The 19,438-nt window shown below is 33.9% G+C and overlaps 3 protein-coding genes across 3 annotated transcripts in view; 2 read left to right on the top strand and 1 right to left on the bottom strand.

Annotated features, from left to right (window-relative positions):
* Gapvd1 (GTPase activating protein and VPS9 domains 1) overlaps window positions 1-10,077 on the top strand; it is a 36,446-nt gene extending 26,369 nt beyond the window's left edge. The window contains exons 23-31 of the mRNA XM_068772679.1: window positions 38-149; window positions 971-1,209; window positions 2,094-2,239; window positions 3,713-3,802; window positions 4,214-4,328; window positions 5,380-5,527; window positions 6,689-6,802; window positions 8,443-8,607; window positions 9,709-10,077. Coding sequence (XP_068628780.1) covers window positions 38-149; window positions 971-1,209; window positions 2,094-2,239; window positions 3,713-3,802; window positions 4,214-4,328; window positions 5,380-5,527; window positions 6,689-6,802; window positions 8,443-8,589 — 1,111 coding nt within the window. The 3' untranslated portion in view covers window positions 8,590-8,607; window positions 9,709-10,077. The remainder of the gene's footprint in view (window positions 1-37; window positions 150-970; window positions 1,210-2,093; window positions 2,240-3,712; window positions 3,803-4,213; window positions 4,329-5,379; window positions 5,528-6,688; window positions 6,803-8,442; window positions 8,608-9,708) is intronic.
* A 3,259-nt stretch (window positions 10,078-13,336) lies between these two features.
* On the bottom strand, window positions 13,337-15,651 carry RpS23 (ribosomal protein S23). Its single transcript, XM_068772155.1, has 5 exons — window positions 15,562-15,651; window positions 15,053-15,212; window positions 14,005-14,203; window positions 13,669-13,758; window positions 13,337-13,414 (listed from the first exon to the last, which is right to left on the bottom strand). Exons 1-4 carry the CDS (start codon window positions 15,563-15,565, stop codon window positions 13,690-13,692), a joined length of 432 nt encoding a protein of 143 aa, XP_068628256.1. The 5' UTR covers window positions 15,566-15,651; the 3' UTR covers window positions 13,337-13,414; window positions 13,669-13,689.
* A 1,004-nt stretch (window positions 15,652-16,655) lies between these two features.
* Polr2I (RNA polymerase II subunit RpII15) lies at window positions 16,656-17,249 on the top strand. The gene has a single exon (XM_068772845.1). The coding sequence runs from the start codon at window positions 16,770-16,772 to the stop codon at window positions 17,148-17,150; it is 381 nt and encodes a 126-aa protein (XP_068628946.1). The 5' UTR covers window positions 16,656-16,769; the 3' UTR covers window positions 17,151-17,249.
* Window positions 17,250-19,438: the final 2,189 nt, after the last annotated feature.

Genomic DNA, 19,438 nt, shown 5'->3' with positions numbered 1-19,438 from the left:
ATTAGCCTTGTACTAAAATTTATCTGGTACTGTTCAGATGCGAGGGCGTGGTGGACCTGAACGACCCGGAGGTGTTCAACAGCATGAAGAGGCGGCTGCGCGTCATCTTATCCAATACGGACATGCACTGCATTGAATATGTGCCCAATGTATGTTTCCTTGATATTATAAACACACACACATATATATATATAGTATATATATTATACATGCAATGACTTGCAATGGTAAGTCAAAGGGTTTGAATTATGAAATGGTGTTTTGACAACTGCGGTGAATAAGATAGTGTAATGGTCATACTGTATTTTTGATGCTTGTGCTTCGAATCATATTTTTATTTTTAACATTTTTTAATAATAATTGTTCTGCTTATTGTCGATGAAAGCGGGCTACACATGAATTTAAAAAACGGTTCAGTTGGCTGGTTTACTAAATAATATCTCTAATTGGTATTTGGTATTTAAGTCGATATTTAAAGCGTGTGTGAGTGTGTGCAGATATGTAACATATACTTCATTTATTGTCAATTAATGCACGGTACACTTTATCTAAAGATTAATATTTTCAGAAATAATAAATAACGTAATGGTGTTATAATGAGAAAAGACATTTTTAAAATTCGAAGTAGTATTTATTCATATTTATTATTATTTATTATCTGTCCTTGAAGACTTTGTAGTAAAAATATTTTATATATATTTTATATATATAGACTTTGTAGTAATAATATTATATATATATTAATATGGCCAATTCAGAGCGATAACTCTGTACAGGGTGATTGAAAATAGATGTAATAGCTTTAAAACGTTTTGTTGAGAAACTTCAAAACGTGTGTCAAGTGAGTTTTTTATGTGTAACATGAGACAATCTGAAGTGCGATCGGTGTATACGTCTGTCGTAAATAGAATTACTGTGTACTTGTTCTAGTTAATGGTGTTCAAGAAGAATAATTTTGTTATGTTGGCAGCGCTGCACGAGCTCGTCGCTGGTTGAGTTTGTTCGTGCGGGCGGATGCGCTGAGAGTGCAGCAGTGGGGAGGGCGTTGGCGGGTGGCACGGGGAGTCCGGGGGGTGCCGCGACGGCCGGGCCAAGAGCTGCTCGGCTAGCCGCTGCACTACGAGCAGATCTTGCCTCTAGGCGACCCTACGCTGCTTACTTAGCGTCGTGCCGAGCTGCGTTGGCGCATGCGCAGCACGACTTACGAGCGTAAGTGTACCTTTGTATCATCATCGTCCGCCCCTATCTAGAGAAGGACAGTCTTCGTCAGTGGTATTTTTATTGTGTTAAGCATTTTTTCCTATTTTAATTTTCTTTCTCACCTTAAATTCTTCACAGTTAGTAGTTTTTATTTTCGTCATCTATTTCATGTCACAATACCTTACACTCTTCTATTTTAATTGTCTCCTTATACACACACCATCTTCCTTCCTTCTCTTCCGCACCTAAAATACTGCAGTAAATTACTTCTTTATATCACTGCATCTATTTATTTACTTTTTCATTTGTTTTTATTTTTCATTAGTTTCTAGTTCTTTGATATAATGTTTACCTTTTAAAATACAAACACAATACAAATTTTTACAGTCTTGCCAGGTTCTTCCTAATATTTGTTTTATTTTTATTTATGACTTCTTTTATTACTTTTTGCTGTACTTCAGGAATGGTGTACGTTCATAATGGAATATTATAAAATAATAATGTACACAATACTAGACTCAGTACCAAGGTTATTTCACAGATAATATTGGCACTAAATACAAAGAGAAAAACTTAACATTTTAATAGCCCTCATTTACTATATCTTCCAATGTTCCAAAAAAACTATATTTTTAAATATTTTTATTGGAATTTTAAAATTGTGCCATTACATATAATTGTTTTTTTTTTTAACATTATATATGTGTGCGTATAATATTAGGTTACATAAAGAATTCAAAAAAAAATACATACAATATTGTCTCATACTTGTGAACATGATCTTCATTAAAATGACTTAGATTTGCTGTTGATATGAATAGAAAAACTCTGGTGAAATTATAGATTGGTAGAACCAATGACTCGAGTAAATGTTTTATTGTCTTGTGGATCAGTCAGATCAAGCTGGTGCGCGAGGAGTGGCGCGCGTGTGCCTGTGCTTGTGCAGCGGCGCGCGTGCTGCAGCAGCTGGAGCGCGGCAACGCACTGCGCCGGCTCGCGCGCCACCACCACGCGCACAACAACCACGCCGCCCTCAACGGTATGTGCGCACACGGCTCAATAAAATTCAAAACTTCTTTATCAAAGGATACCTTTTACATGAGAAGAGCCGGTCAGAAAGTCAACTGTAGCTCATTTATATTATACTAGCTGATCCCGCAAACGTTGTTTTGCAAAAAAAAATGATATTTTAATTTACAAATAAAAAATAAGGGTTGATCGTAGAGGGGTGAAAATTTATGGTTGTATGTATTCTTGTATGCTGTATCATAAAAAAATAAAAACAAAAAATTTCGTTAAAAATTTTTTTTTAAGTGTGAACAACCTTTATCACTTAGGGGTATAGAAAATAGATAGTAGCCGATTCTCAGACCTACTGAATACACATATTAAATTTGGTAAAAATCAGTCAAGCCGTTTCAGAGGAGTTCAAGTTCGAACACCGTGACACGAGAATTTTATATATTAGATTTAACACTTTTATTTATCAGCCATACATGGCTGATAAATAAAATGAGATCAACAAAACTTTTCACACATATCGATCGTCTAAAACCAATGAGTCAACAAAACATTTCACACATATCGATCGTCTAAAACCTCTTAAATGCTATTAAGATTTATTTAATAATGTATTTTTAATTTTACACCTAAACGTAAGTAATGGAAACTAAGATATCTCGTGGAACTTTATTACATAAGCATACATTGTTTCTCATGAAGTTCAAATTTAAGCGTTACTAAGTTACTTTTATTTATTATATTTATCCTCTGTCACGATTTTTTCATATAAGATTTTAAATTATAACGCGTAAATAAAATGTTATTAAAAATGCATCGCGAAGTACCTATTTGTTAAGTTAGTAATAAGTAAATGTTTAAAAGCAAATAATTTGGACATAATTAATTATTGCCTTTATATATTATAATTCTATAGATAATAAATGTGAGAGAGATTATTAATGATTTATCTTTTAATAATAATTTTAGGGGGACCGAAAAGTAATGTTGTTTTCTTAAGTTAAATTCACACGACTACATTTTTAATAAGTTTTTTATTTCTATTCAACAATATATTCACTTTGGTTATCAACAACCTTTTGCCATGTAGTATACAAATTTTTAATACCGGAGCGGTTAAAAATCCATCGGCTTTTCTGTAAAATATGTCGACAGAAACGACATTACTTTCAGGTCCCCCTAATACATCACTACTGTGTTTTAATTAATTAATTACTTAGTTAATTATATGACCCTAAGTAAGAAAAGGACCAATATATAGATAGCTACTTCCGCCTTGCATTTCCATGCAGCAGTAGTGCAAAAAATGCATGGCGGAAGTAGCTATACATGGGTCCTTTTCTTACTTAGGATGGACTTCCGCAAAATCGCCTGAATCCATTAGTTAATTATATGACCATCTCATGCCTTTTAGTAGATATCTACTTTATTTTGAAAGCTTGCTATTATATATTAATTTTTGTTTTTGTTATATGAATATAATATTGTGTAGGTGGTGAATTGATGGACGAGAAAGCGAAAAGACTGACCGCCAGCATCAGGGCCATCACCGCCGAGGTGAAAGCTGACGCTTCATGGGAAGGTTAGTCCAATTTCATCTCTGACACCATGAACCAGTTTTTCCTATTTTCTTCCTTCCACACCTGCAAAATGCTAGTGGTCGCTACTCTAGTACCTTTCAGGTCCTACGGCAGTTGAATGCACCAGCGACTTGCCCCGTCCGCTGTCACTTCAGAAAAGAAATTCTTTGAGCTACGTCTGTGATTTTAGTTCTTCGGCGGATCTCATCATTTTTGATTCGACCACTAGCATAGTCGTCTCCATTGCTTCCACTTCCCAGATCCATAAGTCATCACCGCCAACACACTAGTCAAAGACTTTCGTCTTCAGATGTTCCGGTATGTTGATATAGTGATTATAGTAGCCAGTAAAGGGCGTTTTCAAGTGAACACTTTGTTATAAAAGTGAAGGCAGTAAGTGATCTGGTGTTCAGGTGCCAGCCCGGTGCTGCTGGAGTGCGCCGAGGTGACGGTGGAGCGTGCTGCATTTGCGCGGCTTTACCTGCACGTGCTGTTCCCTAACGGCGACGGCGACATCTCGCGCGACCAGTGAGTTGCATACTTTTTATTTGTAAGGAAATTTTACATGGGATCTTCCCTTGAGGAACAATGAGAAGGTTTCGGTATATTGTGTATTAGATGGAACAAATAAACTCAAAGTCGTGGACATTTCTAATACTAAAACTTCTGCATATTTCGTAACTGTATATGTTGTGTTTTATCTACTGATGTAGTGTTGGTACATGGTTACACCAGACTTTTACCAGTTAAAACCACCAGGTCTAGTTTGACGCCTTCTGTCAAAACTATGGCAATGTTTCACTGTAGCTTCTACCGCGTTGAGCTCAACCTCTCCAAGTAGAGTTGGGCCTCCCTGCTGATGTAAGATGGTTTACCTGAGATACTTCAAAGAGGCTAAGGTTCTTCAGTGGAGACAATGGACCAGAATAGAAGTGGAAACGTCATCGGTTCACCATAAAAGTAGATCTACGAGCTTGTTACACTGTGGGAAGAAACTAGATGCAGGCCACTTACAACTGGTCCTAATGGGAATCTAAGTGGAAGGCCTGTGTCCGGCACTCGACGTGCTATGGGTTGAAATCATGATGATGATTCATTGGGAATAGTATAATTTAATATATTTGAAATATAGTCTATACTGGTACTGATATAGAATAATTACTAATGAATAAGAGTAAAAACAAAATAAAATATATTATGGATGTTGGCGATCGTGTGGACTGTATAAATGCATTAAATACGTGAAATTAATGTTTGTAATTTAATTATAATTTTACAAAACTAGGTAGCAGTAAAGACAATGGACAGACAGAACTAAAGAACGAGCGAAACTGCATCGCGACAAATACTGTCAATTTAAAAAGTTTAAAAAAACAATTAAAAATATAAAGCGGTTTCACATGACCCAATTAGTCGCTAACAATGGATCTGCATTAAGTTTACTGTGTAATGCTTTTTCTTGATTTTATTTCACTGATTTACTTAGGAAGCAAACTGGGTTTTCAAATTTTAACTGCAGTGACTATAAGTATAGGGCATTAATTTGAGGATGATAACAATGTATATACGTGTGTAACAGGGTGCTGAGCGAGCACATGCGTCGGCTGGCGGCGTGCACGAGCGCGCTGCGAGCGGGCGTGGCGGCGCGGCACCTGTGGGCGGCGCCCTACCCCCACGCACAGCTGCAGCTGCGCCATCTACCCGTATACCGCACGCCCCGCGACAAGGTTCCTTATCACTTATTAAATATTACTATCCACATACAAGGCCAGTTCAATTGTTTTGAGCGCTCTCGGACAAAAACAATTTGATGTTCTTTTGTACAAGAACAAGCAAATTAAAAAAAAAGTAAAAAGTTGCTTATTTAAAAAATAATAAGTGATGCAACATATGACTGTTTATGATGATGTCTAATTGCGTCTTGAGCACCTTCATTTAGCCGATTCATATGGTACGTCAGTTTGCGGTATCTATAACGAAATAATGTGGCCGCTTGGTGTTGCTACAGCGCACCCTCTTAAGCGTAGCGTACCAGAAGCCTGATCTTTATCCCGAAACGTGTTGTGGCACATATTTTTAGGTTCTGGTGATGTATTCGAGCATTCTTTCTTTTGTACACCATCGAGAAGATATCTTTTTTTATCGGCGTCCGTTCAACATTTAGCTGCCCGAGTGGACGCGTATCTTGCCAGCACATATACATAGGTTTATTTACAGCCTGTGAACGTCATAAGGATAATACTAGAAATGCCTAATTTAAAATAAATTATAAATTAGACAGCCAAGGTGCCAAACGCGCAATGATCTAAGAGATCATCACAACAAACTACAACGGGATTTTTTGTGGTCACAATTAATGTATAATTCAACCTGTCCAAAATACAGTGGTTTCAGAAGTAATATATAAAGTAAAGATAGTAATAAAAAGCATATTCATTACTAAATATTGAAATTAAATATTAATTACTATCTGCTCCTACGCATTTTGTACTGCCAGAACTTATTGGCTTGTCGCATTACAATGGAAAAATTAAATTTATGTTACATATTTAATAGTGTAAATAAAGGATGATTGGAAATTAGTATAAAAGCATTTTGCAGACAAGTGTGCTAAAGATTCACACTTGCATATGGGCTTTGTTCCGTAATACCACCCCACCTCTTCACTGACATTACCACAAGCTATAGTTACCGGATATTGAATTTTGCAACTTTCTCTTGTGCAACCGAAGGCTTTTGGGGTCGAGAAATATTCGAATGGCGACCATGATCTAGACGCGGTGTGAGTGGATTTCCCGCTAGGTGGACCTAGTGGCGATGTTTGGTGGAAGCCTATTGCATTGAACGTCTATCGCCTGACGTGATTGACGTTTGTCGTTTGGTTGCAGCTGTCGTGCATAATGCGCTGCGTGTCGTCCATAATGTCGGTGCTGGCGCTGACAGACGGCAGCGCGCCCTCCGCCGACGATCTCACGCCCGTGCTCGTATACGTGATACTCAAGGTAACCCACGCCACGCCCATCCACCACCACATTATTCAAATTCAAAACATCTTTATTCAAATAGGTTATAAAACTTTATTTTTAACTAGCTGTTCCCGCAAACGTTGTTTTGCAAAAAAAAATTAAAGTTTTTATTTAACAAATAAAAATAAGGGTTGATCGTAGAGGGGTGAAAATTTGGGTTGTATGTATTTTTGTATGCTGTATCATAATAAAATAAAAACCAAAAAAAATTGTCTAAAAAAAAATAATAATTTAGGGGTGGACCACCCTTAACACTTAGGGGTACGGAAAATAGATAGTAGCCGATTCTTAGACCTACTGAATGCGCATATAAAATTTGATAAAAGTCAGTCGAGCCGTTTCAGAGGAGTTCAAGTTCGAACACCGTGACACGAGAATTTTATATATTAGATTTGGAGTTTTATCCTTGTTAACTCTTTTCTTGATAATGTATCTGTAGACATACATCAGAATTAAAAAAGTGGCATCAAATTTGAACGCAAAGTAATCATTTGTATGTGAATGTTTAGATAATTTCTTAATTTTCGAACGCTTGTTGAGTTTTTTCTGTTGGCATCCTTGGGTCTTAAAAGTCAAGTGGTGTGAATATTAATGTAATATTAAAAAAAATCTGTAAGTTAAGGGTTAAGGATATGTAAACCACATTGTGATTATCACATATATACAGACATTAAACTATTTAACAAAAATCGTGAAGACAAAACGTCTTTGAGTAAAATAAATTAGCCGCATCAGATACGCATCTTTTAATTATAAAATATTTTTATTTTTGTTGTGTTCAGCCGATTTTATGTCAAAAAATAGACAGAAATATCTTTTACTTTAATGTGAGAAAGTTTTAGTGAAATTATTGTAGTGTATTGAAAATTTAAACACAATAAGTTACCTTTTTTGTCATTTATCAATTAAGTTACGAATAAAGTTTTGGAATTTTAAATATTTAATGGAATTAGGCGTTACCTCGCGGAAGTCCATCCTAAGTAAGAAAAGGACCAATATTTAGCCACTTCCGCACATGCAGTGGTAGTCGTGCAATAAAATGCACCGCCAGCCAGCCCGCTGATAAATGCGTATGTGGCAAACAATGCGCAATCACACAACCGCCACCGCCAAATTACTCAACACGTGTTTCACCCCTCCACGGGGCGTCTTCAGGAGTTGTGTTACACCGATTAGTGCCAAACACAGAGTCTCTGTGACTCACACACTGTGAACACTCTGTGTTTGCCATTTAATTGCACGACTACCACTGCATGTGCGGAAGTGGCTAAATATTGATCCTTTTCTTACTTTGATATTTTATTAAAAATCTGATTCATTGATTTAAAAAAAAATTAGAAGTTAATTATATACTTTATCATAATCATAGAAAATAAACTGTCATATTGTTTGAATAAGACACGTATCTTAAAAATATGACACTTTATTAAGATACAAATTCTAAGACGGACGTTAAAAGCAAAAAACATTGAACAACATTTTGATGTCCTTACGTATGTCGTTATAACATTATTACCTCTACTATAAGTATTAATGAGTTCAACTTTAACTGTCTTAAGATATACCGGAGTACCCTTTACCCAGTGTATGTAAAATAAAGTACCGTATGCGTGAAGGTGAATCCACCGTCGCTGCTGTCCACCATCGAGCTGGTGAACGCGCTGGGCGGCGCGGCGCTGAGCGGCGAGGCGCTGTACTGGTGGACGCAGTTCTGCGCGGCCGTCGCCTACATCAAGACCATGGACTACCCGGCCGACTCCTAGCGCCGGCACTCGCGCCTGGTAACGCTTAAATACAAATCAATTCACGACCATCGACAGTCCTAAGGTCCACTCGTAGGGACCCTTAAGCCTGGTCACTGGATGAAGAATCCGCCAGAACGACTTAGGAGATCGGTAATATCCAATCATGTGAAATAGGTGTATGTAGTGACTTAAACCAAGGCTCCTATTGAAGCCTTCGAACTTCATTACGTTAAAAATATCTTAACCTGGGCCCTCTCTGCTATTCACCTCGAACCTCGCACCTGAGAATTCCATTTAGGCAGTGATAGTCCAGTTAAAAAAAAACACTTTACTTGCATTTCATTAGAATCTATATATCTCTGCATCATTTTCTAGTCATCTTTTGTTTGTGATCAATAAAACAATTGCGTACACAAAAGTCGTGTGTCCTCAAATACCTCGTATGCGTCTTGGAAATCGAAGTGTTTACCGCACACACACTGCTTCTAATTTAATGGGATCAGGCGTTATTTTGCGGCAGTCCATCCTAAGTAAGAAAAGGACCAATATTTAGCCACTTCCGCACATGCAGTGGTAGTCGTGCACCGATTAGTGTATTTGGCACTAATCGGTGTAACATTACTCCTGAAGATGCCCCGTGGAGGTCTGGAACACGTGTTGAGTGATTTAACGGTGGTAGTTATGTAATTCGCATTGTTTGCCGCATGCGCATTTATCAGCGGGCTGGCGAGCGGTGCACTTTGTTGCACGACTACCATTGCATGTGCGGAAGTGGCTAAATATTGATCCTTTTCATGGTCATCATTTTAGTCGCAGTAACTCTACTGCTGGGCACGGGCCTTCGTCATAAATTTTCAATACATAATAATAAGCGACATAAAATATATAATTTTTAATTTTAATGTAATATGACACTAATTAAGTATAATAATTAATTATACTGATTTCACTCTCCCATGATAAACCGATCATTTCAAATTTTGTATAATCCACAATCATCTTATTCATATATTCAAACACTGAGTGTTTCGAGAAATGACCTATTCCAGCCTAGCTGATTTGAGTTAGCTTCTGGTAAAAGCGCATTAAGTTTTCCTTTAAGCTCAGTGTTTTAATGTTGGTACATTTGTGTTGCAGAGTGCTGCGCTTCTGAAGGCAAAGCTGGAGATGTACCGGCGCAGCGCGACGCTCCGCGGCCGCTGCCACACCGTCTAAACATTATCTACTTTATTGCCAACACTTTAAGGTTTCATTCCAATTGATACGACTACGAACTTATATATACTTTTACGCTATGCATATGAAGTTTGACAGTCACAGTCATGTTTATAAAACTTTTGTTTTTAGATGTAATTGAAGGCCTATTTTATTATAACAACTCAAGTGGGGTATTCCTGTTCAACTTAAAATGCCAGATAGATAATACACTGTAAAAATTGTAATTTACAAAAAAAAAGAAATTCACACAATTATTTTTTCAGAAAATCTGACCTGGCAACTAGGTGACTTTTTGATCTTATCTATGTGTTACAATTACATACTTATTATACAGCCATAAATCATAATGCAACTAGAATCGAAGTAAAAAGGCATGAACGCTGCCAAATGCAAGGGTTATGTCCTTAAAATTTAACTCCTTGACAATGTAATTTTTCTCAGAAATGTGTAGCCTACCTTTAAAAAAAAAAAGAATTCTTATTAATAGCAACACTGTTTTTAAAACTAATCTATTTAGTCTTTTATAATATATCAACAAATTCAATGGAAAGGCTATTAAATAAATTTTACTATCACTGCCTTAGAAGGTATTTCTACTGTATACGATTATTTATAATAAATACTACACTCAAAATTTTAAAAAAATCTGAATTATACCGTCTCATCGCTATTTTAATAACCAATCAAAAAATAACTAGTCAAAATTATACTGTTTCATCATTATTTTAATAAAAATAACCTTAATGTGAAACATTGGCCTAATTTTAGTCATACCGGTGCCAAAAATTAATAAAAAATCTTGACTGCGACTGTTGACATAATCAGATTCCCGCCAATAATCATGAGCTATCAAAATATGTTCTCTAAGATCGCCTCTTAAAGTGCATCTATATATTTTCTTATAACAGATTAGCATTGTCCATGTAGCCGCTTACCAATCTTGGTGTATTTCAGTCGTGTATAACATATTCTTGTATTGTAGACCTAAGATCAATTATTATAACTATACCCTGAAATTTAAACTATAACCAATATATATTTATTGCATAATTAAGTGAAAATCCATTTCAAATTTAAACATTATTAATCAAACGTTTTCTCATGTTAGTGTAAGAATATATAGTAACTAGTGTCGCAATGTATACTCGCATATAATCTATGAAATATTTTGACGTCACACGTTGACTGTGATTTTAGTAAAGCTGTAATACTCGACAGAAGCGATTGTATTTTTGGATAACCGTTGGAATGTGTGATATTAAGGATAAAGTGGTAAAGGTATAGGTTGTAGCGACCCCATAGTTTAACGTACGGGGGCTATTTAGTAGGAAAATCATACTTTTAATTTTTTTTTTGCTAAATGATTACATGACTATATAAACAGATTTCAACAAGTATCATTCTATAACGTGTATGGCGGCCTTAAATATTTAAAATCGATATTTTTTTTAAATAGAAAACGTTGATTCATATTTCAGCCAGTATGAATACATGAATAATATGTATATCATTGAAATGTCATTGTTCACCAGAAGTTATAATTCCTTGTTATTTTAAATATGTTGCACTACATGTTATATGCTAAATAACTGTAATTTTATAACTAATTTAATGTAGCTTTATTTCGATTCCTTTGGAAACGTTATTGTTGTTTTAATTATTGTAAATATGATATTATTATTCTTTCCGACTATACTCAAAACTTATTTTCAAATCATCGGGAATGTTTCTAATACTTTCAAAGCACAAAATATCGATAGAAAACTGAAAACAAAAGGAAATTCTGTAAATTTGCCTTATTTTATATTACATCAGATATATTTGATTACTAATGTCGGCCTAGTTTTAGTAAAACCTTAGAATGAATAAATCAAAACAGGGCGTGCCATTTTCATTCTTGTGGTTTGTACAGTTTGTGTCTATGGTTGCGGATGTTAAACCGTGACTTCCTGTCTCGAATTTCGAATGTGATGGTTGTATTATTGTAATACGTTGCGTCGAGATTGGTTCACAGCGTGCAGATGTATATTCTGTTTGTAGCTAAAATTGTTTTATTTCTTTAATGTCTTCGTTGTCAAAACTGTGTTTAACTTATTATATATTGAATAAAAACATCCTCTAGTGTCCCATGCAAGTTACGAATATAGCGAGTGATCATTGTCCGATTGCAGGGACGATTTGTATGATTATGGGACATGCTTAGACCAGCGGACAATGATAATTCACTGCATTCTTGTCAATAACTCACAAAAACAGTCTTTTTATACCAATTTTGGTAAACTTGTCCTGACTGTCCAGAATAGTTTGAATGACAACGACAACATTCAATTTTAACGAATTTTTTATAAGAAATAATTAAAAATATTTGTTCAGTGTTCAAATTGACCTAAAATTAGCGCGTTTGCTTTATTTATAATATGTCGTGAATCAATCTTTGTAAATTAAAAATTACGCACATATGGACTGATTTTTATATGGAATATGTTGCAAGAAATAAACTTCTGTTTCAATTATTTAGGCTAAGTTATATTTAGATTTAAGCACCAGTTCGTTTTGCACTGAGCGTCTGCACATAAAGACAGATTCCAATATAAATGAAACCGGAGCAAGGGTTAATATTTCAATATGTATTTTTTGAACTTAAGTTATTGTAGTAGAATAAGTTTGGGTACCACAGTTAAGAAATAGTATAGCATCAATCCTATGCATACGTAAGAGCTATGGTTAACATTAGATCTGTAATGATTCCAGTATTTGTTTGTCTCGCCTGCGATGTGTACAGACGCGTTATCAGCCAGTAGTTACGTTATTCTATGTAATCATATATCAATAAAGTAATCAAGGCAATGTTTTGTTTTATTTAACTTTATTATTTTTTGACCCAATGTACGCCTTGGGTTTTACAACGCTACACTGTTTTAATCAAATTTATTATATTGTTTGAATTTTCTCGATTTCAAATCACTTACTTGCATACTTACATATATTTTTAACCATGATAAAATTTCAGGTGTCACTGAATTATTTTTAATGTTTCTATTTTTTATTCAAAATCTAAAATCAGTACTAAAAAGGAAAAACCTATATTACAAGGCGGCGTTTATTGCTCCGCAGTCGACTTGCAACTGGCATGAAGTCATCAAGCTGCCTTGAGGTGGCGCGGTAGACATATCTTTGTAATTTCAAGTCACATCTGACATCGAAATTGTACATAATGTTCATCAATTTGAGTAATACCGAGTACCAAGCAAGTTATTTTGCAGGAATTAATAAAATTGGTACTCATGGCAAGTAATCTGCACGACAGCACTACCAGTACACTTAATTTTAACATTTATTGACTGGAGCCCATCACAAGTCTAATTTTAAATGAATTAAGCACTCCATTTAATGGTAATAATATTGTTTTCTATATATATCCCAGAGCTGTAGGGGTAATAAAAGTAATATTTAAATAATAACTTTCTTCAGTATTATTTAAAACAAATATGGTTATGCTTAGCTTATATAGAAGTGAATAGGTCACAGGCGTAAAAAAAACGAAATATTTGGCATACATAGTTTATTATGTACTTGATTTTATGTTTTTAGTGACTCTTATGAACAACACCACTTTGCAGCAGCACTGAAACAAAAACAAAACGTCACGTTAGACTCGCAACAACCAATTAGCTATGTAAACTAAGTTTTATACATTATCAGTGAACGTTTCGCGTCATGGCATTCAGCAGTAGCAAATATTTGTTCTAGCATCATATAAAACAGTTGACATGTGTCATCATTGCAATGTTACAAACTAATTTACATTATCATCTAAGTACTAGCAATTTTAAGTAAATGACAGTTAAAACATTTAATTATCACATAAGAGATATTCACCATATCACAATGAAGTATGACCTATGATCTCGGCCTTTCCTTCTTCTCTTTGTATAAGGCGAGCAGCGAGACGTTGGCAACCTTCACTACCTGCAATAAACAGATGAGTAAACCTTTAGAGTGTTCAAGAGCCTTGCTGCATAGAGCAGTAAATAAAAATTCTAAGTCAGTATGGCTATCTCCATCATGGCACTCAGAGTAGCAAATACTCCGGATTTTATTATGCTGATCATCATTAGCACACTAACTTAGAAAATTTTAAAACTTCTTAATGTCACCTTAAATGTGTGTGCAACAAATTACTGATAAACAAAGTCCATGTGAGTTGGAACTAACCTTAAACCTGACTCCGGGAATGTCACCGACCGCATGACCCTTACGCCCGAAGCCTGCGACCAACACCTCGTCGTTCTCCTCAATGTGATTGAGACAACCATCCCGCGGCACGAAGGCCGTCACCTTCTTGCCGTTTTTGATGAGTTGTACTCTCACACACTTGCGAATGGCGGAGTTAGGCTGTTTGGCTTCCACACCACTGTGCACATCAAATTACATTATTAACTGTCCCCTAAGTGTCTATTTACGAAATAATAATTGTACAATAATGTTAACAAGCTCTTGGTGGTGATTTTTAAGCATCAATTACAGACACAAATAATAATAGTAACAAATAACATGTTATTTGATTCAAGCTATTTACTATTAACACTTATGGTGTGCTCATTCGACTATACAAGTAGAAATAAAAGTAATTAAGGTAGTTAAATCACTTTGTCAAGGCACTTGTGCCTTAAATATTGATCTTTTTAATATGAAACATAACTATTCGAAATATACTATATTAAATGAAAAAATGGGCTGCGAAAACATAATACAACGTAAGAATATCAAAATGCCTTCATCCAAAATCATAGACATCAATATCGATTTTTAAAACCACATGTATACATGCCTCCTGAATTATAATTTGTTAGCAGCTAACACTTTAAAGCAATACTTGAGCATTGTTAAATATAAACCACGGTTATAAAGTACGGTTAGTTTCACAGTAAACAGTAGCGTAAAATAACAGTTTATGTAAATACACACGAGACTCCTCGTGGAGAGTTCGATGACCCCGTCGTATGGCGCCGATCAATTTTCAATCTTCGCGACGGAAAACAGACGCATCCACTCGCAGTATTATCCTGTGATTGTAAACGGAACACATTCACAGGCATAATACCGCGTATGGACGCGTCCCTGCCAGCAGTCAGCTCCTACATTCTTGTACGCATCATATGCTGAACTCACCCGTTACTCAGTGCTACTTCATGTTAATACAATACACAATTATACACCAGACTTGAACAACAAACAAAATACTGAGAAGAAATCTACTCACACTTTCTCCAGGACGATGCCTTTAGCGTGAGATGCACCACCGAAAGGATTGGCCTTCCATCTTGTGCCCATGTGAGCCTTCTTGTAATCTTTATCTGCCCATCGTTGCTCGCGACGATGGTTCACGTGCTTCCTCGCGGTACGAATACCACGGGGTTTACCTGAAATCGCAAGTCGCCGGCGTTAACACTTAGAAGTTGAAATTGAAATCGATACACTAGATTCTCCTAGACATCTCAAAGACCGGGAATCTTTAATTGTACCTCGTAATCAATAAAACGTGTACGAGATGGAAACCGATTTAAATAAACACCACGAGAAAAACATGTCTGCGCCATGGCCGACACCTAAGCACACAAGATATTTTACTAAGATTTACTCGTAACTTAACATTCATTTTAAACGAAATACACTTTCACGTAACGGGCATTAATAATACACTCGAAACACGATGAAAAAAGAATAATTATAAATAAACTACAATATTAGCAGCACAAAACTACTCCTTACCCATTTGGATAGCACGACGGCAATCGGCTACGGATGGGAAAAGAAATAATCAGCCGTCTGACCAACCGTCGCTTTCATTTTCACAATGCTGCCAACATACAAAACTCTTATTTTGTTGCCATTTTATGAGAAATATATATTTATCCTAACAAAATCTAAGTGATTATAATATTTTTGTTAATATTACTAACAACATAAAATACCAATTCCCATTCAAAAGTTTGTAACAATAAAGCAACATATAAATATTTTTTTACTACTTTGGAAACTAAATCAAGACCTAGGTTTTTTTTTACTGTAATTAAATTTAAAAAAGAAAATTATTTTATTAAAATTATATTATTAATCAGCATCTTAATCATAATTTCAGGTTTTGGCGATAATATTAACATTTACTTTTCATTTAATTCCTTGAGTTCCTATGTATTGATTTATTTTAATGTCATCATATTCAATCAATATTTTTTATGACAAGTAAATTGTCCGGATTTTTAGTTGTTGTCTTTTAATTTTTATTTAAGTTGAAACAAAGTATGTTCAATAGCCAGCACTATTCTATAAAACATAATTCTGAAACAGTTCATAATACATCCTTTATCACTGTAATAGTAACAAAATTACTTAATTATGGCTATTTTAATAGTAATAATTAAATATTAAGAAAAAAAAAGAAAAAATCGTGTGTTACTTTTATGTACACGAATTTTAATTGTTTTTAAATTCAAAACCCCAAGCGTTTGTTGCTGGGCAAGTCTGACGGAGACAATGATTAAATTTACCGAGTACATAGATAATTATATACGAAGTGTATTTTCTGCGAAAATATTTCACCTCATGGAAACATCGTAATATGCTTTTTAAATATATGCTTAAATTTGATATCGACAGAAAACATATAGTGAATACAATCATAACCTAATAGAATTAATTAATATTCAGCAATACTTATGTTTACTAGGTATTTTTTTGTAACAAAATCAGATGCAAATTGCAGATGCTTATCAATATTTTGTAATTTTTTCATAAAAAATTGTCAAACGTGAACTGATTAGTTTAAAAATCTGTTATGATTTTTCGAGAAGACAGATGTCATAGATGACTATAACAAAGTTTTGACAGGTGTGTTGACCTGTATTGTTGTAATTGTGACGATCACATTTAATTTAAACGTAAATTCGTTTATTCATCAACTTCTACGGATTTTGACTATGACTTTAAATTTGGGACGAAAAGATGGTGGGCCTGGATATGTCGGCATACAGTTTTGTCAGGAATGTAATAACATGCTTTACCCGCGCGAAGATAAAAACAACAAAGTACTGCTATACGCTTGTCGAAATTGCGATTATAAACAGTTAGCCGACTCTAACTGCGTTTACGTTAACAAAATTATGCACGAAGTAGACGAATTGACCCACATTAATCCTGATGTTGTTAGTGACCCAACACTTCCTCGCACCAAAGATCATATGTGTCCAAAATGCAACCATCGTGAAGCCGTATTTTTCCAAGGGCAGACACGACGCGCAGAAGAAGAAATGAGATTGTATTATGTGTGCACCAGTTGCAAACACAGGTGGACTGAGTGAATGTGTATTGTTTTAATTAGAATACTATGTAAGATAAAATATAAGATCCAACACCTTAAATTGTAATTATTTTAACATCCCGTGATACTTCAACAGTTTTTTTTTGGATGAGAATTCTCCAAATTACTAACACTTAGACAAGGTTCTTATCTCCTTCTTAATTATAATTGTAGACATAAAAGTCTCATTCCAAAAAGTGAGAATATATTATAACCATGCAACCCAATATTGTATAATATATATAACTCAAATATATTTTTGACGTTCCATTAGATGAGAGGTAAATATATTAAAGTTTTGGATTATCTTCTATGTAAGAATTAGGAAAAAACTTTTTATTAAGTAATGGTCATATGGCTTAGGTAAAAAATTTGTAGTGCAACCAATGAGTTTTTAATGAGCTTTAATATATTATTTAATAAGAGATTTATACTATGGATAATACCATTTATAGATGTCTGTGGAAAACAATATCAAACATATGTTGTCTGTGAAAAAAAACATATCTCAAATACTAGTTTAAACTCTGATCAACAACCAAAATCTACCAATGATTTTTAATAAAATAAAAGACTGGTTCATTTATTACTTTTTATTTAACTAAAATATCAGCAAGCCATATCTGTTCTAATATAACAGTTAACAATTCACAGCCATTGATTTATCAATTTATAATAAAGTGCAAAGTCTACATCACAACACTCTAGAGTTGTTTATTTAGTAATACCTTTTTATAAGTCTTAATATAAAGTGGCATGCAAGTTGGCAAATACAGAAAACTTTATAACTAAATAATTTAAAAAAATATATAAGTAATATGTTCCTTTTTTGCAACTTCAATTTAGTTCTTATTTTAAATACCTTTTTATTAAAAAAAAAAACTATCTATCAAACTAAAGACAAAAACATCTTAAGAAAAAAAAAAAGAAGTAGTAAGTAAAATAAAAACTTCAATGTATTTAATTTAAAATAAACTCTTCCAATTGTACATTTATAATCGTAAGCCATTTTTAAACAATTTCATTTTCAAAGAAGCTCTTATTTATTTCCTATAATTTATTTTCAACTACATATTATTTGAAGCAATTCAAAACCCGTTTCAAATGACTTATTCAATAAATATACCAGACCATGTTCGGCTAGCTAGATCATTAGGTATATTATTTGTATTTATTTATTAATGTTAAAATTATGCCTAAGATCTATAAACTAAAAAGGACAAATAATTTTAAATAACAATCATTACGTCAAACATCTTACAAAGTATTTATTAAATATAAATAATTTTTCTCTCATAGTTTTCAGGCTTTTATGTAATTTCATAATTACTAAAAACAGACTATCTCTAAATACAATTATTAACAATTAGAATAGGTAAAGCAATTTTCTGTACTTGTATTGTGATATTGCAATAACATGTCTTTTTACAGTATGTTACATTATAAATTTCTTCACCTATTCAGATTACTATTGATTACCTTTTTTATATTTAACCGATTATTTACAATAGCAAAATGTTGTGAATGTCTAGATTTTAATTATTTATTAAATATAAATGTAGGTAACATTTACATGTTATTTCTGTTTAATTTCATAAGGTAAAACTTTTTTTTTCATACTAACAATTTAATATGGCGACAAGTGCCATAACATAACCATTCACTGCAATGCAAGAATTTTTAACAAAACATCTGAATAATTGTGTGTATATTATAGTAAAGACTGGAAACAAATGAATAAATATATAAACATTTAAAGTACCATGGATGAACAGCTGTGACATATTCAAAGAAAGTGTCTTAAAACCACATTTGTAACCAAATTACAACGTGACATGGTGTACTCGACATAATAATTCTTATCATAATAGGAAGCGACATATATAGCTGATATCTAAAGCCTAAAATGGCCTTTATCATGGGTCACCTGCGATATGATTCTTGTAACACAAACACTAATTTATACTAACTTGTTAAACATTGAAGTCTGAAAATATATGTACGGATTTTATAAGAAAATATGTGGTATTAAAAAAAAACAACAATCTTTTAGTAACCTCGGTGTGTGCATCTGTACATCAAGGCGACATCAGAAGACTGCTAGGAATTCTTGAAGGATTGGTTGACTCATAATATGGACATTGTCATTTACATGCGGAAACCCACCATTTGATAAAAGACAATAAAGTAAAAAATGACATTAAAAACAAATTCTTTGTCTAAATTAAGCTCATACATATATTTAACAAGAATTTTACTGGAAATTTTAAAAATCCTTAATAATTTCCT

Source organism: Battus philenor, unplaced genomic scaffold (genome assembly GCF_028537555.1).
Source record: "Battus philenor isolate CCGP_79_NKW_IND1 unplaced genomic scaffold, ilBatPhil1.0.hap1 SCAF_5, whole genome shotgun sequence".
Lineage (NCBI taxonomy): Eukaryota > Metazoa > Arthropoda > Insecta > Lepidoptera > Papilionidae > Battus > Battus philenor.
Note: the sequence above shows the minus strand (reverse complement) of the source record. Positions and strands in the feature narration are given on the sequence as shown.

Coding starts and splice junctions, on each gene's coding strand:
- Polr2I (XM_068772845.1), top strand. CDS start 16,770: ATGACTTTAAATTTGGGACGAAAAGATGGTGGGCCTGGATATGTCGGC.
- RpS23 (XM_068772155.1), bottom strand. Junction 14,204..15,052: donor GGCATCGTCCTGGAGAAAGT/GTGAGTAGATTT, acceptor TGATGTGCACAG/TGGTGTGGAAGCCAAACAGC. Junction 13,759..14,004: donor TTCCCGGAGTCAGGTTTAAG/GTTAGTTCCAAC, acceptor TGTTTATTGCAG/GTAGTGAAGGTTGCCAACGT.